Source organism: Agrilus planipennis, unplaced genomic scaffold (genome assembly GCF_000699045.2).
Source record: "Agrilus planipennis isolate EAB-ADULT unplaced genomic scaffold, Apla_2.0 scaffold76, whole genome shotgun sequence".
NCBI classification, from domain to species: Eukaryota; Metazoa; Arthropoda; class Insecta; order Coleoptera; family Buprestidae; genus Agrilus; species Agrilus planipennis.
Genome location: NW_020442430.1, coordinates 249,704 through 266,458, shown reverse-complemented (window position 1 = coordinate 266,458; position 16,755 = coordinate 249,704). Strand labels below are relative to the sequence as shown.

The window sequence follows — 16,755 nt, the reverse complement described above, 5'->3', positions numbered from 1 at the left end:
ACGTTTTTATAGTCAAAGAATAAGGGCGATTTAATTTATTCATGTACATATATAATAAATATATATAAATATAATCGTGTGGGTAGCATGTAAAACAGTGTGGAACATGTTATTTTTAAGACCCTCTGTATCAAAAAAAAACTTGTAAAAATATAACATACCTAACAACTTTCAAGTAGTTTTTTTTAAGTATAAGTTTAAGGAAACCTTTTTGTAGTGAGAAAAATATTTTGCATAAAAGTAAATTTTAAAAATTACTTAAGAGTGATAAAAAAAACTAGATAAAATTTAAAACAAATTATTGTATTATATCTTGCTTTCTCTTAGTTAACAGCTTTGTTTTCTGTTTAACAGATTTGACTAACATGCTCAGTTCAGTTCCTATTTTATCAGTTTTAAGCTTCTTCTTTTCATTGTTTATGTGTGAGATATTACTACTTCGTCGCTTCAGTTTTTCTTCTACAAGTAGTTCCATTCCCTTGGTACGTTTAAAGTGAGGATCAGTGGGATCTAAATTAAAATGGTGACTTGAATACAACGCCGAAAAACGTTCGTCGTTGACATTTATTTGAAAGTTGTCTTCTTTTTCCAAATTCTCGCTTTCGCTCTTTTTAGATTTATTTTTGCGTTTCCTGTTTAAAGTTTCATCAGCTTCTTGAATTTTCTTTAAACTAAAATGTTTCTTGTCATCATCTTCATCCAACAGTAAGAGTTCTAGTTCAGCTTTCTTCTGATTATTAATATCATCATTTTCAGTAGAAACTATTTTGTTCTTTTTATTCTTAGGCTGGAACTCTGCATTCTGAAATTCTTCTTTAAAATATGGGTCATTAAAGTCAATATCAACAGAGTCTTCTGAATCATTATCAGAATTATTGGTAGACTTTTTAATCTTTTCTCTCTTTTCCTTTCTCTTCTCTTTACGTTTTTCTAGATATTGCTCAAATGGTGTTTTTTCATCTTTCTTAGCCATTTTTTCTTTAACCAATTTACGTGTTTTTTCTTCAATATCTATACCCCATGTAACTTCCATTTCAATATCTTTTTTCTTTTTTTCTTCTTCCTTTTTTTCAATTTCATGTAGTAAATGCTTGTATTTATCAATTGGGTGGTCATTTTTATGAGCTGGTTCAATTTCATTTTCCTCTTGGTTATTTTCAATTTCACTTTCTTCACTAGCACTGCTGGATGCTAAATAAGCTTGAAGATCTCCTTCTGGGATATCTGAGTCTCCATTTGCTAATTTTTGAGTAACTTCTATTCTTGTAGGGTCTGTTTCATCCCAAGTTAAGTCAACTTTTGCTTGCTGCAGTGCTGTTGTTGTGAAAAATCGAGGTTGGTATTTTCCTTGTTCAGGTAATTTGTCACAAACTTCTTTTGGCTGTTGATCGAATTTCATAGTATCAGGTATAAATCTTAAGTCAAGTTTTGTAGCACTTGATTCATATTCTAGACCATCACATTCACTATAAATTTTATTAGCAGTAGGGATACTGTCACAAACCACAACAGCATAATAATATTTTAATCTATTCAATTGGTATTGTCTTAATTTCTCCATATGATATTTTGATCCTTCTGATGCTTCATCATTCTCTTGATTCACTTTTACTTCATTTTTCATTTCCACTAATTCTATGGGGCCTTTAACTTCTTCTTCTTTCATACGCTTTAATCCAAAATCGGAAGGGTAAATTGTTACAGATTTAATAACACCACCAGGAGGTAAAAAAGAGTTAAAGAGAACCATTAAATCTATAGCACGAATTCTGTCCCAGTCCATGTTACAAACTGCAAATCGGTTAGTTACTTCTTTTGTTTGTTCTGCATCATGGTCTAATTCTCCCCAAGCATGTTCAACTCCATCAGATTCATCACACTCACTTTCCTCTTCACTTTCTGAAGAACTTTCTGAAAGAAGTTTAGATTCACCTCTTGCATAATCAACATTTAAATCTTTAAGTTTTTGTTTTACATCTGAATGAATGTTTTCGTCAGATTTATGTTTAACTTTTAACTGTTTACTACTTGTAAGTTCTTCACTTTTCAGTTGAAGTTTACGCTCTTGAGAAGAGGGTCGCACATACTTCCCAACTTCTGAATCATTTTTTTCAGTATCTGTACTCTCTTCAGATTCTGATTCGGAACTTAAGTCGTAATATCTCTTTAAATCTTCGTTTGATGTATGATTAACAGGCCTGCCGCGTTTATCTGTAGTATATTTTACTTTGAACTGTTTGTCTTTAAACATTGACTGAAAACGTTTGTCTATTTTCACTTTTCTTTCCGACTTGGGTATACGCCGAAATTTGGGATCTGTTGCTATGTGGGAAAATCTACTATCGTTTTCCATAATTGTTTAATACTAAGCAAGTACAACTTAAAAAGGAAACAGGAAATAATTATCACAAAATATTGCTATAAATAACCAAGAAATTCAAACGTGGGACTAATTATATTCATTGATTATATTACAAAACATAACCATATTCTGAAAACAGTTCTAAAATGTCAAAAACTATTATCTATGGTCAAAAACATGTCAAAAATAACAATTGATAAAAACCATAGACTATACATATAAGAACGCGTATGTGTCCAAATTATACTACACTATAATTTCTTATCTATGAACATGACCATGACCTTGATCAAAAACCAACAAAAACTAATAAAATAAAACGGTGGAACCATGCACGTTATAGTATAGGGATATAATTGTAATTATTGTAATATTTCTTTTCATTAATGACGATTAGGTAATAACAATTTTAGGGTTTCCTAAACTAATCGCAAAAACAATGACTACAAGGGATGATACTGCTGAACCCAACGAAGATGGAGGTGATTTTAATGATACAGAATCGGAGGTGGACATAGCTAATATAAATGTTAATGAAGGCAAAAATAATTTAAAATTATTAAATAATGCCTTTGTTGATAGTAAAGCGGATATTCAGGAACCTGATGAAGTAAACGAAATAAATTCGCAAAATNTCTAACCTCAAAAGTGTAATGTTGCATATTAATTTTATAAATCTAATTATTCATTTTCTTGTTGTTTTAGATATCTGCTGGAGTTGTTAAACTTCGCGACTGGTTAAACAAATTGCTTAGAATAGAGATGACTGATGGTAGATCATTAGTAGGAATTTTCCTGTGTACAGATCGCGATGCAAATATAATATTAGGATCTTGCTCAGAATATTTGCCTGAAGATGAAGAAGAATGTGATTCAGATGAACATAGTGAAGAATCTCGAATGTTGGGCCTTGTTATGGTTCCTGGGAAACATATAGTTTCTATTTCTATAGATAAAAATAAGCATTTGTCTGATGATCACCAGATGCCTTTATCAGAAAACAGTGATGATGTTATTTAATTTAAATGTGTATAAAACTATTAAATTGTCTAATTAATTAAAATAAATTCGAAACATTAAAAATATCTGTTTTGATTATTTTCTAGAACTGTTTTATTTTTAGATTTGTGTGTAAAGTTGTATTACATATGGATAAGGTATATTATACATGTAAGGGAATAATCTGATACTCAGCAGTGTTATGTTAACAGGAACCAACATTAGAATTTTTCTCAAATTTTTATATTTAAAACTATTCTTTAGTAGATCTACTATATTCTAGATTATTTCAGCTTTTAAAGTTAATTTCTTAGAAAGCAGTTTTAATATTCTACTATTTTCTAAAACATCATCGCAAAATTTGTATATATTTATATTGTTACATTTATTTACAAGCTGAGAGTCAATATACATTGCAACAACAATACATGTACATATAACTGCAAAAAGCTGAAGTGTTAAACAACGTGGAACAAATATAGTTCTTATTACAAAAGTTTTAGTACTTTAAGCTAGCATTTAGTTAGTTTCTTGGACATTTAAAAAATGTTTGATGAATTAAATTAATAATAGTTTCATAATTTTAACCAACAATAAAACTGATTATTACATTATTAATAAGGGCATTAACGGGAAAACGAAGTAAAAAATTGGTTAACACGTATTAAAATAAACACGCAATATCGTGGTAAACGCGTCGTTTAATCCACTGGGATTTTTCAATTTTGGGACTGCTGGGAATTCTGAAAAAATACAGACAAATGAAGTACTAATTTATTAATTCTTAGTTACAAATAACTACAGTATTCACGCTATTTTAGTTTACTTATTTCTATTTAACATTCGCTCGTTGATCCAAAGGCTCATACCCTTCTTTTTCAATTTTATCCTTAAACTTCAAATAGTTTCTTCTTCGATCGAAATGTTTTACCCACTGGGCCGAACAAGAATTTTCGTAAATTTTTCTAAATTCTGTACACGGACCATCTTTTGCTGGATTATCTATCTTATATTCATCCAAACACAACCAATACCTATCTCTTGCACTCCAACACTGTGAACGCTCTTCTTTAGTAGGAAATGACATGTCTGTTGCAAGAACACTACTAATGTATGCAGAATTAAAATTAGTCATAGTATAATTTATTAATGTGACTACGAATATTATCTAAAAATAAACGAGCCTTATTTCTCTGATAACCAAAATAAACTACATACAAGATCAAAAATTGGCAGAAGTCTTAATTCTTAAAATTGCGCGTTAACAGTATTTTGACTCTCAGTACTAGGACCTGTACAGTTTTATTAAGAATCTCATGAGTAATTTATTTGATGAGCACTATTAAATAAATGAAATTAAGTTTCACATCAGTTTTACAGAAGTTTAAATATAATTTTGAATTATATTTTAGTGTAAATATTAGCCAAACGCATAAAGTAAAATGTTTCTAGTATCATAGATTAGAGATAATAATAATAATACATAGTCAAAATAAAAAGTGAGGTTATTATTTATTAATTTATTTCTTTTGATATAAAATAGTAGTGATAAATAGGTAATTGTTTAAAGTTTTAAAGTACAAATTTTATAATTACCTTTATGGATATTCGTTTTTAGAGTTTAGTAATTCATTTAATCATAAGTGATCTCTAAATTGCTTCAACTTATCAACTTATAACCCATTTAACCTATGCATTTAACCTTAAAGTCCCTGTTGGGAAATCATGCAAGATGTCTGTTCTGTCATTTTTAAGATAAATACGTAAAGAAATTGTATAATGATACTATCACTAAAGTCAATTAGTGTAAGTTTTTATAAAGTAACTAAAAATGAATAAAACCAAAGCTAAAGGCCATTCAAAAGGCGCTTCAAAACTTAAACAGAACGGAATTCAACAGAATTTACATAAAGAAGGTATTTCAACATCTACAAAGTCTAGTTGTGTTGAAAAGGTGCCAGCAACAGGAAAAAATGGTTTAATAAATGGATCTATTACTGAAAAATGCAACAGCTTAGTCAAAAGTCCAAAAGCTAGTGAAAGAAAAAATAAGACAAAATATTCTTCAAACAAAGATTGTGTTTCATCTGATGTCACACATAGTGAAACTATATTAAATAAAATAAATTCCTTAGATAATATTTGTGATAAAGAAGGTGATACCACGGCAAACAATTGCAATGACATTTTAAATACTGCGGTTAGGAGTACGAGCCAACAAAGTAGTGAGTGCAATCATTCTGATTTTGATCATTATGACGAAAGAGCAACAAGTGGATCAAAAATATCAATAGTGGAGGAGCAAAATGCATGTAGCATTGAATCAACTAGTAAAGATGTCCCAAATAAAACTGCTTTAAGTATATCGGATCGTTCCAGTTTTGAAATTGAATATCTTACAGAAGAAGTATCAAAAACTATTTTAAATGATGAAGAAATTGTGGAGCTACAAGACGGTCAGGAATATTTATCACCAGCATTGGATTGCTTACCCTCTACTTCCTTAGGAATTAGGACATATTTAACTTTTCCTGCTGAAAGTGAGTCTAAAATGGGAAAAATGTCTGCTTCTGATGACTACGTAGATGTATTGAAAAAAATTGAAATGCTAGAAGTTAATCAAGACAATTCAAGTAAACTAGGATTATCCAATTCAAATACATTAGAAGCAGAGTCAAAGAAAAAAGAAAACGAAGAACTACCTCAGATAGAATATGTTCAGTATGAATCTGAATTGCAAATGCCAATGATAATGAGAATTATTCAAAAGGATCTCTCAGAACCTTATTCTATTTATACGTATAGATATTTTATACATAATTGGCCAAAGTTATGCTTTTTAGTAAGTATTTTCTACATAAAACTTTCATAAAATCAAGTTGTATTGCAAAATGTATGTCTGGAAGATTTTTGAAATTCTATTTTCTTTTTAGGCAATGTGTGAAAGTAAATGTGTAGGGGCAATAGTATGCAAGCTAGACATGCATAGAAAAGTGATTAAGAGAGGATACATTGCTATGTTGGCTGTAGATGAAAAATATAGAAAAAGAAGAATTGGTTCAACTTTAGTAAGAAGAGCCATTGAAGAGATGATAAGTGGGGAGGCAGATGAAGTTGTTTTGGAAACTGAAGTAACTAATAAACCTGCATTGAAATTATACGAACAATTAGGGTTCGTAAGGGATAAACGCCTGTTTAGGTATTATTTAAACGGTGTAGATGCCTTACGGCTTAAGTTATGGTTGAGATGAAAATATGGAAAAATTGAGGTGAAGTGTTCTGGCTATACACTTGGAGCTTTTTATTGTTGTTGGCTCAATTAATGAGGTTTTTGTTGGAAAAATTAACTTGTTATTCATTTTTATTTTTGTTAAAAGTTGCCTTAAATTTTAAATTGGAAGACTTCTATTACAGCTCTTATAATAACCGCCGCGGAAACAAAACAATTTCTCTGTTCACACTATTACGCTACAATCACTATTATACTTATTGTAGATGCTAAGAAATACTTTTCTATTTCATTTTTTATGTTATTTTAAGCGCGTTTGAGTGTGAATAGACTGCCTGAAGTTAAAATTTAAAAGTTCGTCAATAAACTTACGATTAATGGGGAATAATTTATACACCAGCAAGAAAAATGATCATATTATCTATTAAAATTAGTGTCATATCAGTAACTGCAGAAAAAGATATATAGTATGTGTCTGAAATAAATAAGTTTAACGAAAATGTTTTTTATTTAATCTAAATTAAATTTAAATCTAAATATATACAGAAAATGCAAGTAATCCATATTTTAGTTGATATTAATACGAAGTAAATTTTAACTGAAATATGTGATGCAAAACATTTCAGTTTTATTTTGTACAGATTAATGCTGTTATTGTGTGGGTACTTTGAATTTCTGATCATTCTCAAATTTTGTGGTTTTGAAAGTTGTTCACAAGAATTAAAGCAAAAAATACAGTCAAAACACTTAATAATTGCTTTGAAAATAATTTAAGATTACATTAATCGTAAGCTGGTGCTCTTAATAAAATATTAGGCAAANATACCTTTTTAATTTACGCTATTTATCTCCTGACAATTTAAAATCAAAAGTAGATGTTTGCGTATACCTTTTTACTATGATCCCGACCGATTTAAATAAATGACCTTAATTGGAAAGGCGGCAAATTTAGAGTTCGTCCCGGGTGGCAGAAATTCATGCTACGCACTGCCTTTAGGGGTTGATGTTTGAAATATTCTTTCTAAGTGCACTTTCAAAAGTTTTTTTTAAGTATAAGTTTAAGGAAACCTTTTTGTAGTGAGAAAAATATTTTGCATAAAAGTAAATTTTAAAAATTACTTAAGAGTGATAAAAAAAACTAGATAAAATTTAAAACAAATTATTGTATTATATCTTGCTTTCTCTTAGTTAACAGCTTTGTTTTCTGTTTAACAGATTTGACTAACATGCTCAGTTCAGTTCCTATTTTATCAGTTTTAAGCTTCTTCTTTTCATTGTTTATGTGTGAGATATTACTACTTCGTCGCTTCAGTTTTTCTTCTACAAGTAGTTCCATTCCCTTGGTACGTTTAAAGTGAGGATCAGTGGGATCTAAATTAAAATGGTGACTTGAATACAACGCCGAAAAACGTTCGTCGTTGACATTTATTTGAAAGTTGTCTTCTTTTTCCAAATTCTCGCTTTCGCTCTTTTTAGATTTATTTTTGCGTTTCCTGTTTAAAGTTTCATCAGCTTCTTGAATTTTCTTTAAACTAAAATGTTTCTTGTCATCATCTTCATCCAACAGTAAGAGTTCTAGTTCAGCTTTCTTCTGATTATTAATATCATCATTTTCAGTAGAAACTATTTTGTTCTTTTTATTCTTAGGCTGGAACTCTGCATTCTGAAATTCTTCTTTAAAATATGGGTCATTAAAGTCAATATCAACAGAGTCTTCTGAATCATTATCAGAATTATTGGTAGACTTTTTAATCTTTTCTCTCTTTTCCTTTCTCTTCTCTTTACGTTTTTCTAGATATTGCTCAAATGGTGTTTTTTCATCTTTCTTAGCCATTTTTTCTTTAACCAATTTACGTGTTTTTTCTTCAATATCTATACCCCATGTAACTTCCATTTCAATATCTTTTTTCTTTTTTTCTTCTTCCTTTTTTTCAATTTCATGTAGTAAATGCTTGTATTTATCAATTGGGTGGTCATTTTTATGAGCTGGTTCAATTTCATTTTCCTCTTGGTTATTTTCAATTTCACTTTCTTCACTAGCACTGCTGGATGCTAAATAAGCTTGAAGATCTCCTTCTGGGATATCTGAGTCTCCATTTGCTAATTTTTGAGTAACTTCTATTCTTGTAGGGTCTGTTTCATCCCAAGTTAAGTCAACTTTTGCTTGCTGCAGTGCTGTTGTTGTGAAAAATCGAGGTTGGTATTTTCCTTGTTCAGGTAATTTGTCACAAACTTCTTTTGGCTGTTGATCGAATTTCATAGTATCAGGTATAAATCTTAAGTCAAGTTTTGTAGCACTTGATTCATATTCTAGACCATCACATTCACTATAAATTTTATTAGCAGTAGGGATACTGTCACAAACCACAACAGCATAATAATATTTTAATCTATTCAATTGGTATTGTCTTAATTTCTCCATATGATATTTTGATCCTTCTGATGCTTCATCATTCTCTTGATTCACTTTTACTTCATTTTTCATTTCCACTAATTCTATGGGGCCTTTAACTTCTTCTTCTTTCATACGCTTTAATCCAAAATCGGAAGGGTAAATTGTTACAGATTTAATAACACCACCAGGAGGTAAAAAAGAGTTAAAGAGAACCATTAAATCTATAGCACGAATTCTGTCCCAGTCCATGTTACAAACTGCAAATCGGTTAGTTACTTCTTTTGTTTGTTCTGCATCATGGTCTAATTCTCCCCAAGCATGTTCAACTCCATCAGATTCATCACACTCACTTTCCTCTTCACTTTCTGAAGAACTTTCTGAAAGAAGTTTAGATTCACCTCTTGCATAATCAACATTTAAATCTTTAAGTTTTTGTTTTACATCTGAATGAATGTTTTCGTCAGATTTATGTTTAACTTTTAACTGTTTACTACTTGTAAGTTCTTCACTTTTCAGTTGAAGTTTACGCTCTTGAGAAGAGGGTCGCACATACTTCCCAACTTCTGAATCATTTTTTTCAGTATCTGTACTCTCTTCAGATTCTGATTCGGAACTTAAGTCGTAATATCTCTTTAAATCTTCGTTTGATGTATGATTAACAGGCCTGCCGCGTTTATCTGTAGTATATTTTACTTTGAACTGTTTGTCTTTAAACATTGACTGAAAACGTTTGTCTATTTTCACTTTTCTTTCCGACTTGGGTATACGCCGAAATTTGGGATCTGTTGCTATGTGGGAAAATCTACTATCGTTTTCCATAATTGTTTAATACTAAGCAAGTACAACTTAAAAAGGAAACAGGAAATAATTATCACAAAATATTGCTATAAATAACCAAGAAATTCAAACGTGGGACTAATTATATTCATTGATTATATTACAAAACATAACCATATTCTGAAAACAGTTCTAAAATGTCAAAAACTATTATCTATGGTCAAAAACATGTCAAAAATAACAATTGATAAAAACCATAGACTATACATATAAGAACGCGTATGTGTCCAAATTATACCTCTACACGACTAATTTAACAAATATTAATATAAAAAAATTAACCATTTTTGTCATGTTTACGCATATACAAATAGATAAAATAGATTAAGTGATTCATGTTCATTTGGTTTCATATTATGCGTTTGATTATATATAAAAATTTAAAACCAAAAAATCCTTCAGTGGGCATATGATAACAACAGTATTATTACTCAACAGCTGACTTTAACTTTGAAGTAAAATAGAACCTCTGAATAAACAGAATAGAAAACAGCCTTATTTAGAAGTAACAAGGTAAAATTTCGCAAAATTGAGTATTGTAAGAACTGAATGTTTTTGTCAGACCATAAAAGAATTAATGTTGTACTAAACAGTGGTGTGTTTGGGTGATAAAATAAGCCTTTAATATAAAAATCGTGATACTGTGGGGTATGTAACAAATATAATACAGGTTTACATTCAAAAAATTAATAATTTACCATAATTACTTTAAAACTATTAAAAAGATTAACAAAAGGATTTGCTTAGCTTGAAAGGGAACATTATATATGTAATAAATATGGTTTCACTATTAATCTCATCAATATTTACCAATCAAGGCAGTGTAATAACTAGAAACAGTTTTGTCTAGAATTTTAATATTAGAGTATAGCTATTACTTTTGCTGGAATGTCACGTTCACAAGACATTCTTGGCGTAATTCGTGGTTTACAAGCAGTGTCAAAAGCTGGAATTAAATTACAAGAAGACAATTTAAAATTGATATTGAAAAATTCAACTGTAAAAAATTCAGTGGAAGAATTAGCTAATGCTGTTAAACAAGGTCCACAAAATGTACTTCAAAATGTAGCTGATTTAAACAAAGTTGCTAAAGAAGGCACTGAAAGAGTTGTCACCGTTATTCAAAGTGCTAAACAGTATTTTGATTTATATTCACCAACTTATGGGAAAGGTAAGAAGCCACGTGCCAAATGTGATTTCTATTTCAAAATAAAATACTTTTTGTATAATACTGAATCAAAAAATGAAAAAAAAATGAAGCTCTTATTGTTTAAAATACAAATTGTGAGAGTCATTCCTTACCATTGTGCGAAATTTATTGAGTTTGTGAAAATAATTTCATATATTTATTATATTTTTAACGAGACAAAATTGTTTCCGTTTTAAATTTTGTTTCTCATGATTGAGCATTTGAGACATTTCAGACAGCATATAACTAGTATCAGAAACAATTCTATAAAAAACAGTTTATTACTTTAGAAATGAGTATACCTTTAAAGAAACTTTGCTTATGTAATTCCAATAATATTAAGTTAACAATGTTGCTCTACTAATTATTTAATTTTAAATTTAATATTTCATGTAACTAGATAAATCTTAATTTTTATGAGCATTTATAAAAATCTGTAACTATTTTTTACATTAATTAAATAGTACCATTTGTTATGCTATGTTATGTTAAATTATACTTTTCAGTTCAAGACCATCTTACTGGTAGTAACAGATTTAAAGTCAAAAATGATAATATCGATTTGCAAGTAAAAACAGTGGAGCATTTTCGAAAAGAATTACGTTCAGATCCGTCTCCTAGTAGTACAGTAGAATATAAAATTGTTTTGACTCCTAGTGATAAAAAACTTCTTCAAAAGTTAGATAGAGAGCATAGGAAAAAGTTACAAGAACAAGCAAAATTAAAAGAAAAGAAGTTGAGTAATTGGAAAATGCCGAAAGATCATGAAGAAGCAGCTAAAGAAAGGTCTGAAGATAATGGATCATCATCAAAGGTCAAAGCCAAGCCAAATCCAAAATCTAAACAAGCCGTATGTTAATTTCATAAATATTAATTAAAATTGTCACACACACACACACACATATATATATATATATATATATATACTGAAAATTTTTAATCTGTCTTGGAGTGTTTTAACAATTAGTAAAATTATAATAATTATTATTTTATCATTTAGCTTAGCTCATCTGCAAAACAAAGAACTGTCCCTTCATCAAGAATAGGAAGGATGTTATCTTTCGGTTCTTTAGCTGCTGGATTAGGTCTTGGGACTGCTGCTGAATTCACGAAAAGAACATTGGGAATGAGTGAAAACAACGATCCGGCAACATTATTTTTAACTGAATCAAATATGAACAGAATAGTAGACACACTTTGTAAAGTTAGAGGTAAGAAAAACACATTTTGGAGAATTGCTATAACAAGAAAAAGTATCAGGTATGAATGTTTTTCAAAAGTAAATTACAATATTTGCTTTAAAAACTAAATTCTATAGATAAATGGAAATAAAAGGGAACAGACAGAAACGCGGGGATGATTTATCTTTACACATAATCCAGTAAAAAGCATCCGTTTAAATTGCGAACGACTAATTAAAAAAATATTTATTGTAGAGATAGATAAAGCATCTAAAAGGAAAAGGGAGGGGTTCACTCGGAAAGCAGAATTAATTTTTTTTCAGTAAAGAGGCCATCTATAAATTACGTCATATGAATTTTATGATTTTTGGACTTCCTCCTTGTCATAGGTGGACACATTTATATGATCCTTCCTTCCCTAGTGTGACGTCGTATATTTTTAGAAATTTTCAAATTAAAACACTGTTCAGTGATAGAATGCTGCTATACGGGTGGTCCCACACAATACCGTTTTTTTTTAATGTGTTAGGTAAAATAATGTGATATAATTGATCGAATTTTGGCCACACGCGATTTCTAGTTATTTTTGCCCGATTTTATTCTCCATTTTCCGTTAAATGCTTCACCTATTCCAAAGAACACGTTTACTATAAAAATAAAACATCTTGTTAGACCCATTGCTTGAGGGGTAGTACGTTCACGACTTTTGTAAATATAAATATGAACGATCAGAAGTTGACAACGTTTTCTAAACAGTTTAGTAGAATAGTAAAAATACCTAGGATTGTAAACAAGTGCATTTATTTATGAGTTATAAATAAACAGGTGCTGCTTTAAAAATTGGACAAATGTTGAGTATACAGGATGAAAGTGTGATATCACCTCAGTTAGCTAAAGCATTGGAAAGGGTGAGACAGTCAGCTGATTTTATGCCCAATAGACAAGTCGAGCAAGTTTTGAGGTCCGAATTAGGTGACAACTGGCAACACAAATTGTCCGAATTTGAAGAGAAACCCTTCGCTGCTGCTTCCATTGGACAAGTGCATTGGGCGAGAAGTTTAGATGGACGCGAAGTTGCAATGAAAATTCAATATCCGGGAGTGGCAAAGAGCATAGAGAGTGATATCGATAATTTGGTTGGCATTATGAAGGTATGGAATATTTTTCCTAAGGGTATGTTTATTGACAATATCGTTACTGTGGCCAAACGAGAACTGGCTTGGGAAGTTGATTACATTCGAGAGGCAGAATGCACCAAAAAGTTCAAAGAATTACTGAAGCGTTATCCTGATTTTTATGTCCCCGATATTATTGGTAAGTGAGGTTCTTTTTGCATAGGTACCCTTTTGCTTATAATCTTGTAATATTGCCAATAATTTTTGTGTACTACATAAATTACATATTCTTATATATTATTCCGTTTTTCAAATTTCACATGCTTACGATTTTTTAAATTAGTAAGTAATGTCCCATTCATGCCTTGCTCTTTCCAAAATGACTGTTCATTTTCAATAATGTCTTGTAAATGCGTATTAGAGACAAGGCAGTCGTGTTTGCACGTCTGGCGTCTTCTTCTCGCTTTGGTTTCATTACGAGGATTATAAAGGCGTCTAAGTAGTCTTTCGTCAGGTTCTCGTGGACCCCATCGTTCCCTTGGCACAAGGACACCGATAATGTATTTCATTTTAATATGACGAAATATTTCATAAATTGCAAAAAATAAAATGGGCGATAACAAAATTGTTAAAAGAACGGAAAAAATGACAATTCGTTCTTGATCTGCGTTTTTTAAAATGTTATGCATGGGGTATAGAAAGAAATAAATAAAAAACGGTAAAACACCCCAGGTCCATTTCCAAAAATTGTTCGGTTGTGATCCTGTGGCGTAGTGAACATCATCGGCAAATTTCTGTAGTGGGTAAATAAAAGCCAGTGTTAGGACCATACAAGAAACAACAATGACTTCTGATGCTCTAATACATGCTTTCATAAAGTTGAGGTCTTCTATATTTTCCTTAGTTCTAGGTAATAAAGTGATACTAGAAAGGAGTAAAAACAACACTAGCATTGCGAAAAGGTACGAATCGTAGGTTCCTAATTTCGGAAAAGCATTTTTTAAATTTACTACTATGCCAGTGATTTCAGTCAGTATACTTTTAAAAACCAGTAGTATATTTGCACTTAAGTACATAATGCTCAATAATTGTTGGTTACTGTTCAATGAAATCCCCTGTAGTATGAATGTTAAATGTATGTCGGATGACCATAGCAGGACAGTTTCATAATTCTTAATGTCTGAATTGGTTATTTTAAATAAAGCATTTAGTTGAACATAAACGAATAAATGCATTAGTATGGTGACTATAATGTGCATAAGCACTACAACTACGGTTAATATTTCTGGTTTGGACGTGGACGGTAAATAAGTGCCGCACATGGGTACGAATGGTCTGGCTATACCCAATATATATACAACTCGAAATCCAGCGATAGACCATTTTTCCCAAGACAAGAAGTCTGAGGATTGCTGGTAAAATAGCGTATCCCACCCTTTACTCCAAGTTGTTAATAAGGGCAGCATTAGTAGATATAGGACTAGTGCAATGATGGTGCACCACGTTATTATTTTTAAAAACTTGGTAATTTTTACTTTTAAGAAAAAGAATAACACCAACCAAAGAATTAGTAGTCCTGTAATTCGACGAGTAGGGAACGAACCTGAATCGGTTCGATCAGTTCTATTTTTAAGATATCGTTCTATATAATAGAAGCGAGATGAAAGCATTTTTTCATTAGTTAGGCAATTATCACATGGCATAGCGATATCCCAACAGATCGGGATTTCCGCAGGGCATTGTGTCCATGCCATCGTTTTTTGAAACGAATTAATGAGGTAAAGGATACTATCCAATAGTACATATGAGTTCCATATTGTTATTCCAAATGCGTTCAAGAGACTTGTGTAGCCTAAACCGTGAAAGAGGGGACAAACGTTTCTAAACTGTAAAAGGGTTAGGCCTGTGTACTGAGTAGTGAATTCGATAAGGTACATTAAAGCCATTCCAATTGTAAGATATATTACGAGGTACATTATTACGTTTGGATTCTTGGTACTTTCAGAACGAATTTCCATAAATAAAAAAATATTGTGCAAGTCAATTGTAGCGAAGCACGTAATGTAAATGAACTGCCAGTCGTTTTTCCATCTATTGGTGAATGTGAACGTCGAAGTGATAACTGTTTCGTCACGTGAATCTTCATCGTTATCTGCCATGTTTTTATAGTAAAATTGGTGTTAAACTCTGATTCTGACAGTTTTTTATATTGCAGTGTTTTTCATTCAGCACACTTAGATATATTAATTTTCACTTTATTGAGTTTTGAAACTAAAGTAGTCGAAGCCACAGCCAATATTCCAGTTGAAATGGTTGAAATGTTCAAAAATACTTGTTGAGTGTTGTTAGTACAGTGGTGTTTTTGAACCTTTGAAACTACAAAGTAATTTTTAAGGATTCACTTATTAACTTTCATTTATAATTTTTATTAGAATTATTATTTATTTTGTTTATCGCGAAATAGAAGTTCTATTTCCCTCAAAAAGAAAAAAACAGTAATTAAATAAAATTCGTACTGAATCTCGTTCTCGATCTAGTCGCCGTTTGTCCAATTGATCGATAGCTCTAGAGGAGTAAAGTCCCACCTGTCGAATAATATAATCGCCATCAGTCCCACCAGTATTGCATGCAATGCAATTTTAAAAGGATCGATGTAGGTACCATTTAAAATTTCTAGAATTTTGTAAAATTTCATCCAACATTATTAAGTGGTACTAATAAAAACGGAATTATTTAATTACCCAATTTTTTTGTTAATTTTAAAGGCTAAATTTAGCTCCGATGTTGTTAGATTTGGATGAGTTAAGAACGAGTAATAGTACGTAGTATATTTTGATTATTTACTCTGTTAAAGGAATATGTTAGTGGAGAGTTTTGGAGGGTGTAAACTGGATCAAAAAGACAATCGCACGGTGAGTTCAGCAACGTGGTTAAGGAAAAAACCTTTCTAAAAAAAAATACAATAGAATGGCTTTCATTTTTTTTGACCTCTGCGACCATTTTGCTACAGCGACGTTAAATTTAAGTCCCTTGAATTTAAAGCATATTTTAGTACAAAATTCATGTTGAGACGACGACTTCGGATGTAACGCCAAGTTCGGGTGTAGCGACTATTTCTAATGAATCATTTCTAGCAAATCCCAAGTAATCCCATGCAGATATAGCGACCGAAGTCGGACGCAAAAAACATAAAGAGTTTCCTTATCTTTTGTTTACATCCACACAGATGGCCAACAAGGGTGGTGGTCTTTACAGTGTGTTTATAGATGTTAGCCGGGTAGTGTAACCTCCGGCACCCGGGTGTTACCAAATTCAACTAAAATCTTTTGTTTAAGTACTTCACTATCAGCTACCGTTGTTTATAATTATCCTTTCAATTATTTTCTTTTATGTTTTTTTTTTTTTTAGTTTTGGTGGTTTTACATCTTTTGTGGAAATAAGGAATTAT

The 16,755-nt window shown here is 30.8% G+C and overlaps 7 protein-coding genes across 8 annotated transcripts in view; 3 read left to right on the top strand and 4 right to left on the bottom strand.

Moving 5' to 3' along the window:
• Positions 1-287: 287 nt before the first annotated feature.
• Positions 288-2,495, bottom strand: LOC112906342 (ESF1 homolog). Its single transcript, XM_025980273.1, has one exon. It carries the CDS (start codon positions 2,351-2,353, stop codon positions 299-301), a length of 2,055 nt encoding a protein of 684 aa, XP_025836058.1. The 5' UTR covers positions 2,354-2,495; the 3' UTR covers positions 288-298.
• A 306-nt stretch (positions 2,496-2,801) lies between these two features.
• On the top strand, positions 2,802-3,441 carry LOC112906332 (N-alpha-acetyltransferase 38-B, NatC auxiliary subunit). Its single transcript, XM_025980262.1, has 3 exons — positions 2,802-2,972; positions 3,004-3,012; positions 3,068-3,441. Exons 1-3 carry the CDS (start codon positions 2,802-2,804, stop codon positions 3,380-3,382), a joined length of 495 nt encoding a protein of 164 aa, XP_025836047.1. The 3' UTR covers positions 3,383-3,441.
• A 583-nt stretch (positions 3,442-4,024) lies between these two features.
• On the bottom strand, positions 4,025-5,041 carry LOC108733265 (cytochrome c oxidase assembly factor 6 homolog). Of its 2 annotated transcripts, XM_018464358.2 has the most exons (3): positions 4,958-5,041; positions 4,188-4,529; positions 4,025-4,104 (listed from the first exon to the last, which is right to left on the bottom strand). In XM_018464358.2, exon 2 carries the CDS (start codon positions 4,494-4,496, stop codon positions 4,194-4,196), a length of 303 nt encoding a protein of 100 aa, XP_018319860.1. In that variant the 5' UTR covers positions 4,497-4,529; positions 4,958-5,041; the 3' UTR covers positions 4,025-4,104; positions 4,188-4,193. The 2 variants fall into 2 exon arrangements, with proteins under 2 accessions (XP_018319860.1, XP_025836044.1); XM_025980259.1 differs by lacking the exon at positions 4,025-4,104 and having other exon boundaries at positions 4,122-4,529.
• A 128-nt stretch (positions 5,042-5,169) lies between these two features.
• LOC108733263 (N-alpha-acetyltransferase 30) lies at positions 5,170-7,090 on the top strand. The gene is made up of 2 exons (XM_018464355.2): positions 5,170-6,203; positions 6,295-7,090. The coding sequence occupies exons 1-2, from the start codon at positions 5,193-5,195 to the stop codon at positions 6,610-6,612; spliced, it is 1,329 nt and encodes a 442-aa protein (XP_018319857.1). The 5' UTR covers positions 5,170-5,192; the 3' UTR covers positions 6,613-7,090.
• A 648-nt stretch (positions 7,091-7,738) lies between these two features.
• Positions 7,739-9,946, bottom strand: LOC108733260 (ESF1 homolog). The gene has a single exon (XM_018464353.2). The coding sequence runs from the start codon at positions 9,802-9,804 to the stop codon at positions 7,750-7,752; it is 2,055 nt and encodes a 684-aa protein (XP_018319855.1). The 5' UTR covers positions 9,805-9,946; the 3' UTR covers positions 7,739-7,749.
• Positions 9,947-10,069: 123 nt separating this feature from the next.
• Positions 10,070-16,755, top strand: part of LOC108733264 (atypical kinase COQ8A, mitochondrial) — a 20,761-nt gene continuing 14,075 nt past the window's right edge. The window contains exons 1-4 of the mRNA XM_025980261.1: positions 10,070-10,993; positions 11,518-11,861; positions 12,012-12,222; positions 13,018-13,506. Coding sequence (XP_025836046.1) covers positions 10,711-10,993; positions 11,518-11,861; positions 12,012-12,222; positions 13,018-13,506 — 1,327 coding nt within the window. The 5' untranslated portion in view covers positions 10,070-10,710. The remainder of the gene's footprint in view (positions 10,994-11,517; positions 11,862-12,011; positions 12,223-13,017; positions 13,507-16,755) is intronic.
• LOC108733262 (sodium-dependent nutrient amino acid transporter 1-like) lies at positions 13,513-15,703 on the bottom strand. The gene has a single exon (XM_018464354.2). It carries the CDS (start codon positions 15,464-15,466, stop codon positions 13,598-13,600), a length of 1,869 nt encoding a protein of 622 aa, XP_018319856.1. The 5' UTR covers positions 15,467-15,703; the 3' UTR covers positions 13,513-13,597.

Bases quoted from the DNA above. Each gene is read 5' to 3' on its own strand.
- LOC112906342 (XM_025980273.1), bottom strand. From the start codon at position 2,353: ATGGAAAACGATAGTAGATTTTCCCACATAGCAACAGATCCCAAATTT.
- LOC112906332 (XM_025980262.1), top strand. From the start codon at position 2,802: ATGACTACAAGGGATGATACTGCTGAACCCAACGAAGATGGAGGTGAT.
- LOC108733265 (XM_018464358.2), bottom strand. From the start codon at position 4,496: ATGACTAATTTTAATTCTGCATACATTAGTAGTGTTCTTGCAACAGAC.
- LOC108733263 (XM_018464355.2), top strand. From the start codon at position 5,193: ATGAATAAAACCAAAGCTAAAGGCCATTCAAAAGGCGCTTCAAAACTT. The intron at 6,204-6,294 runs GTAAGTATTTTC...TTTTCTTTTTAG, and splicing joins GGCCAAAGTTATGCTTTTTA to GCAATGTGTGAAAGTAAATG.
- LOC108733260 (XM_018464353.2), bottom strand. From the start codon at position 9,804: ATGGAAAACGATAGTAGATTTTCCCACATAGCAACAGATCCCAAATTT.
- LOC108733262 (XM_018464354.2), bottom strand. From the start codon at position 15,466: ATGGCAGATAACGATGAAGATTCACGTGACGAAACAGTTATCACTTCG.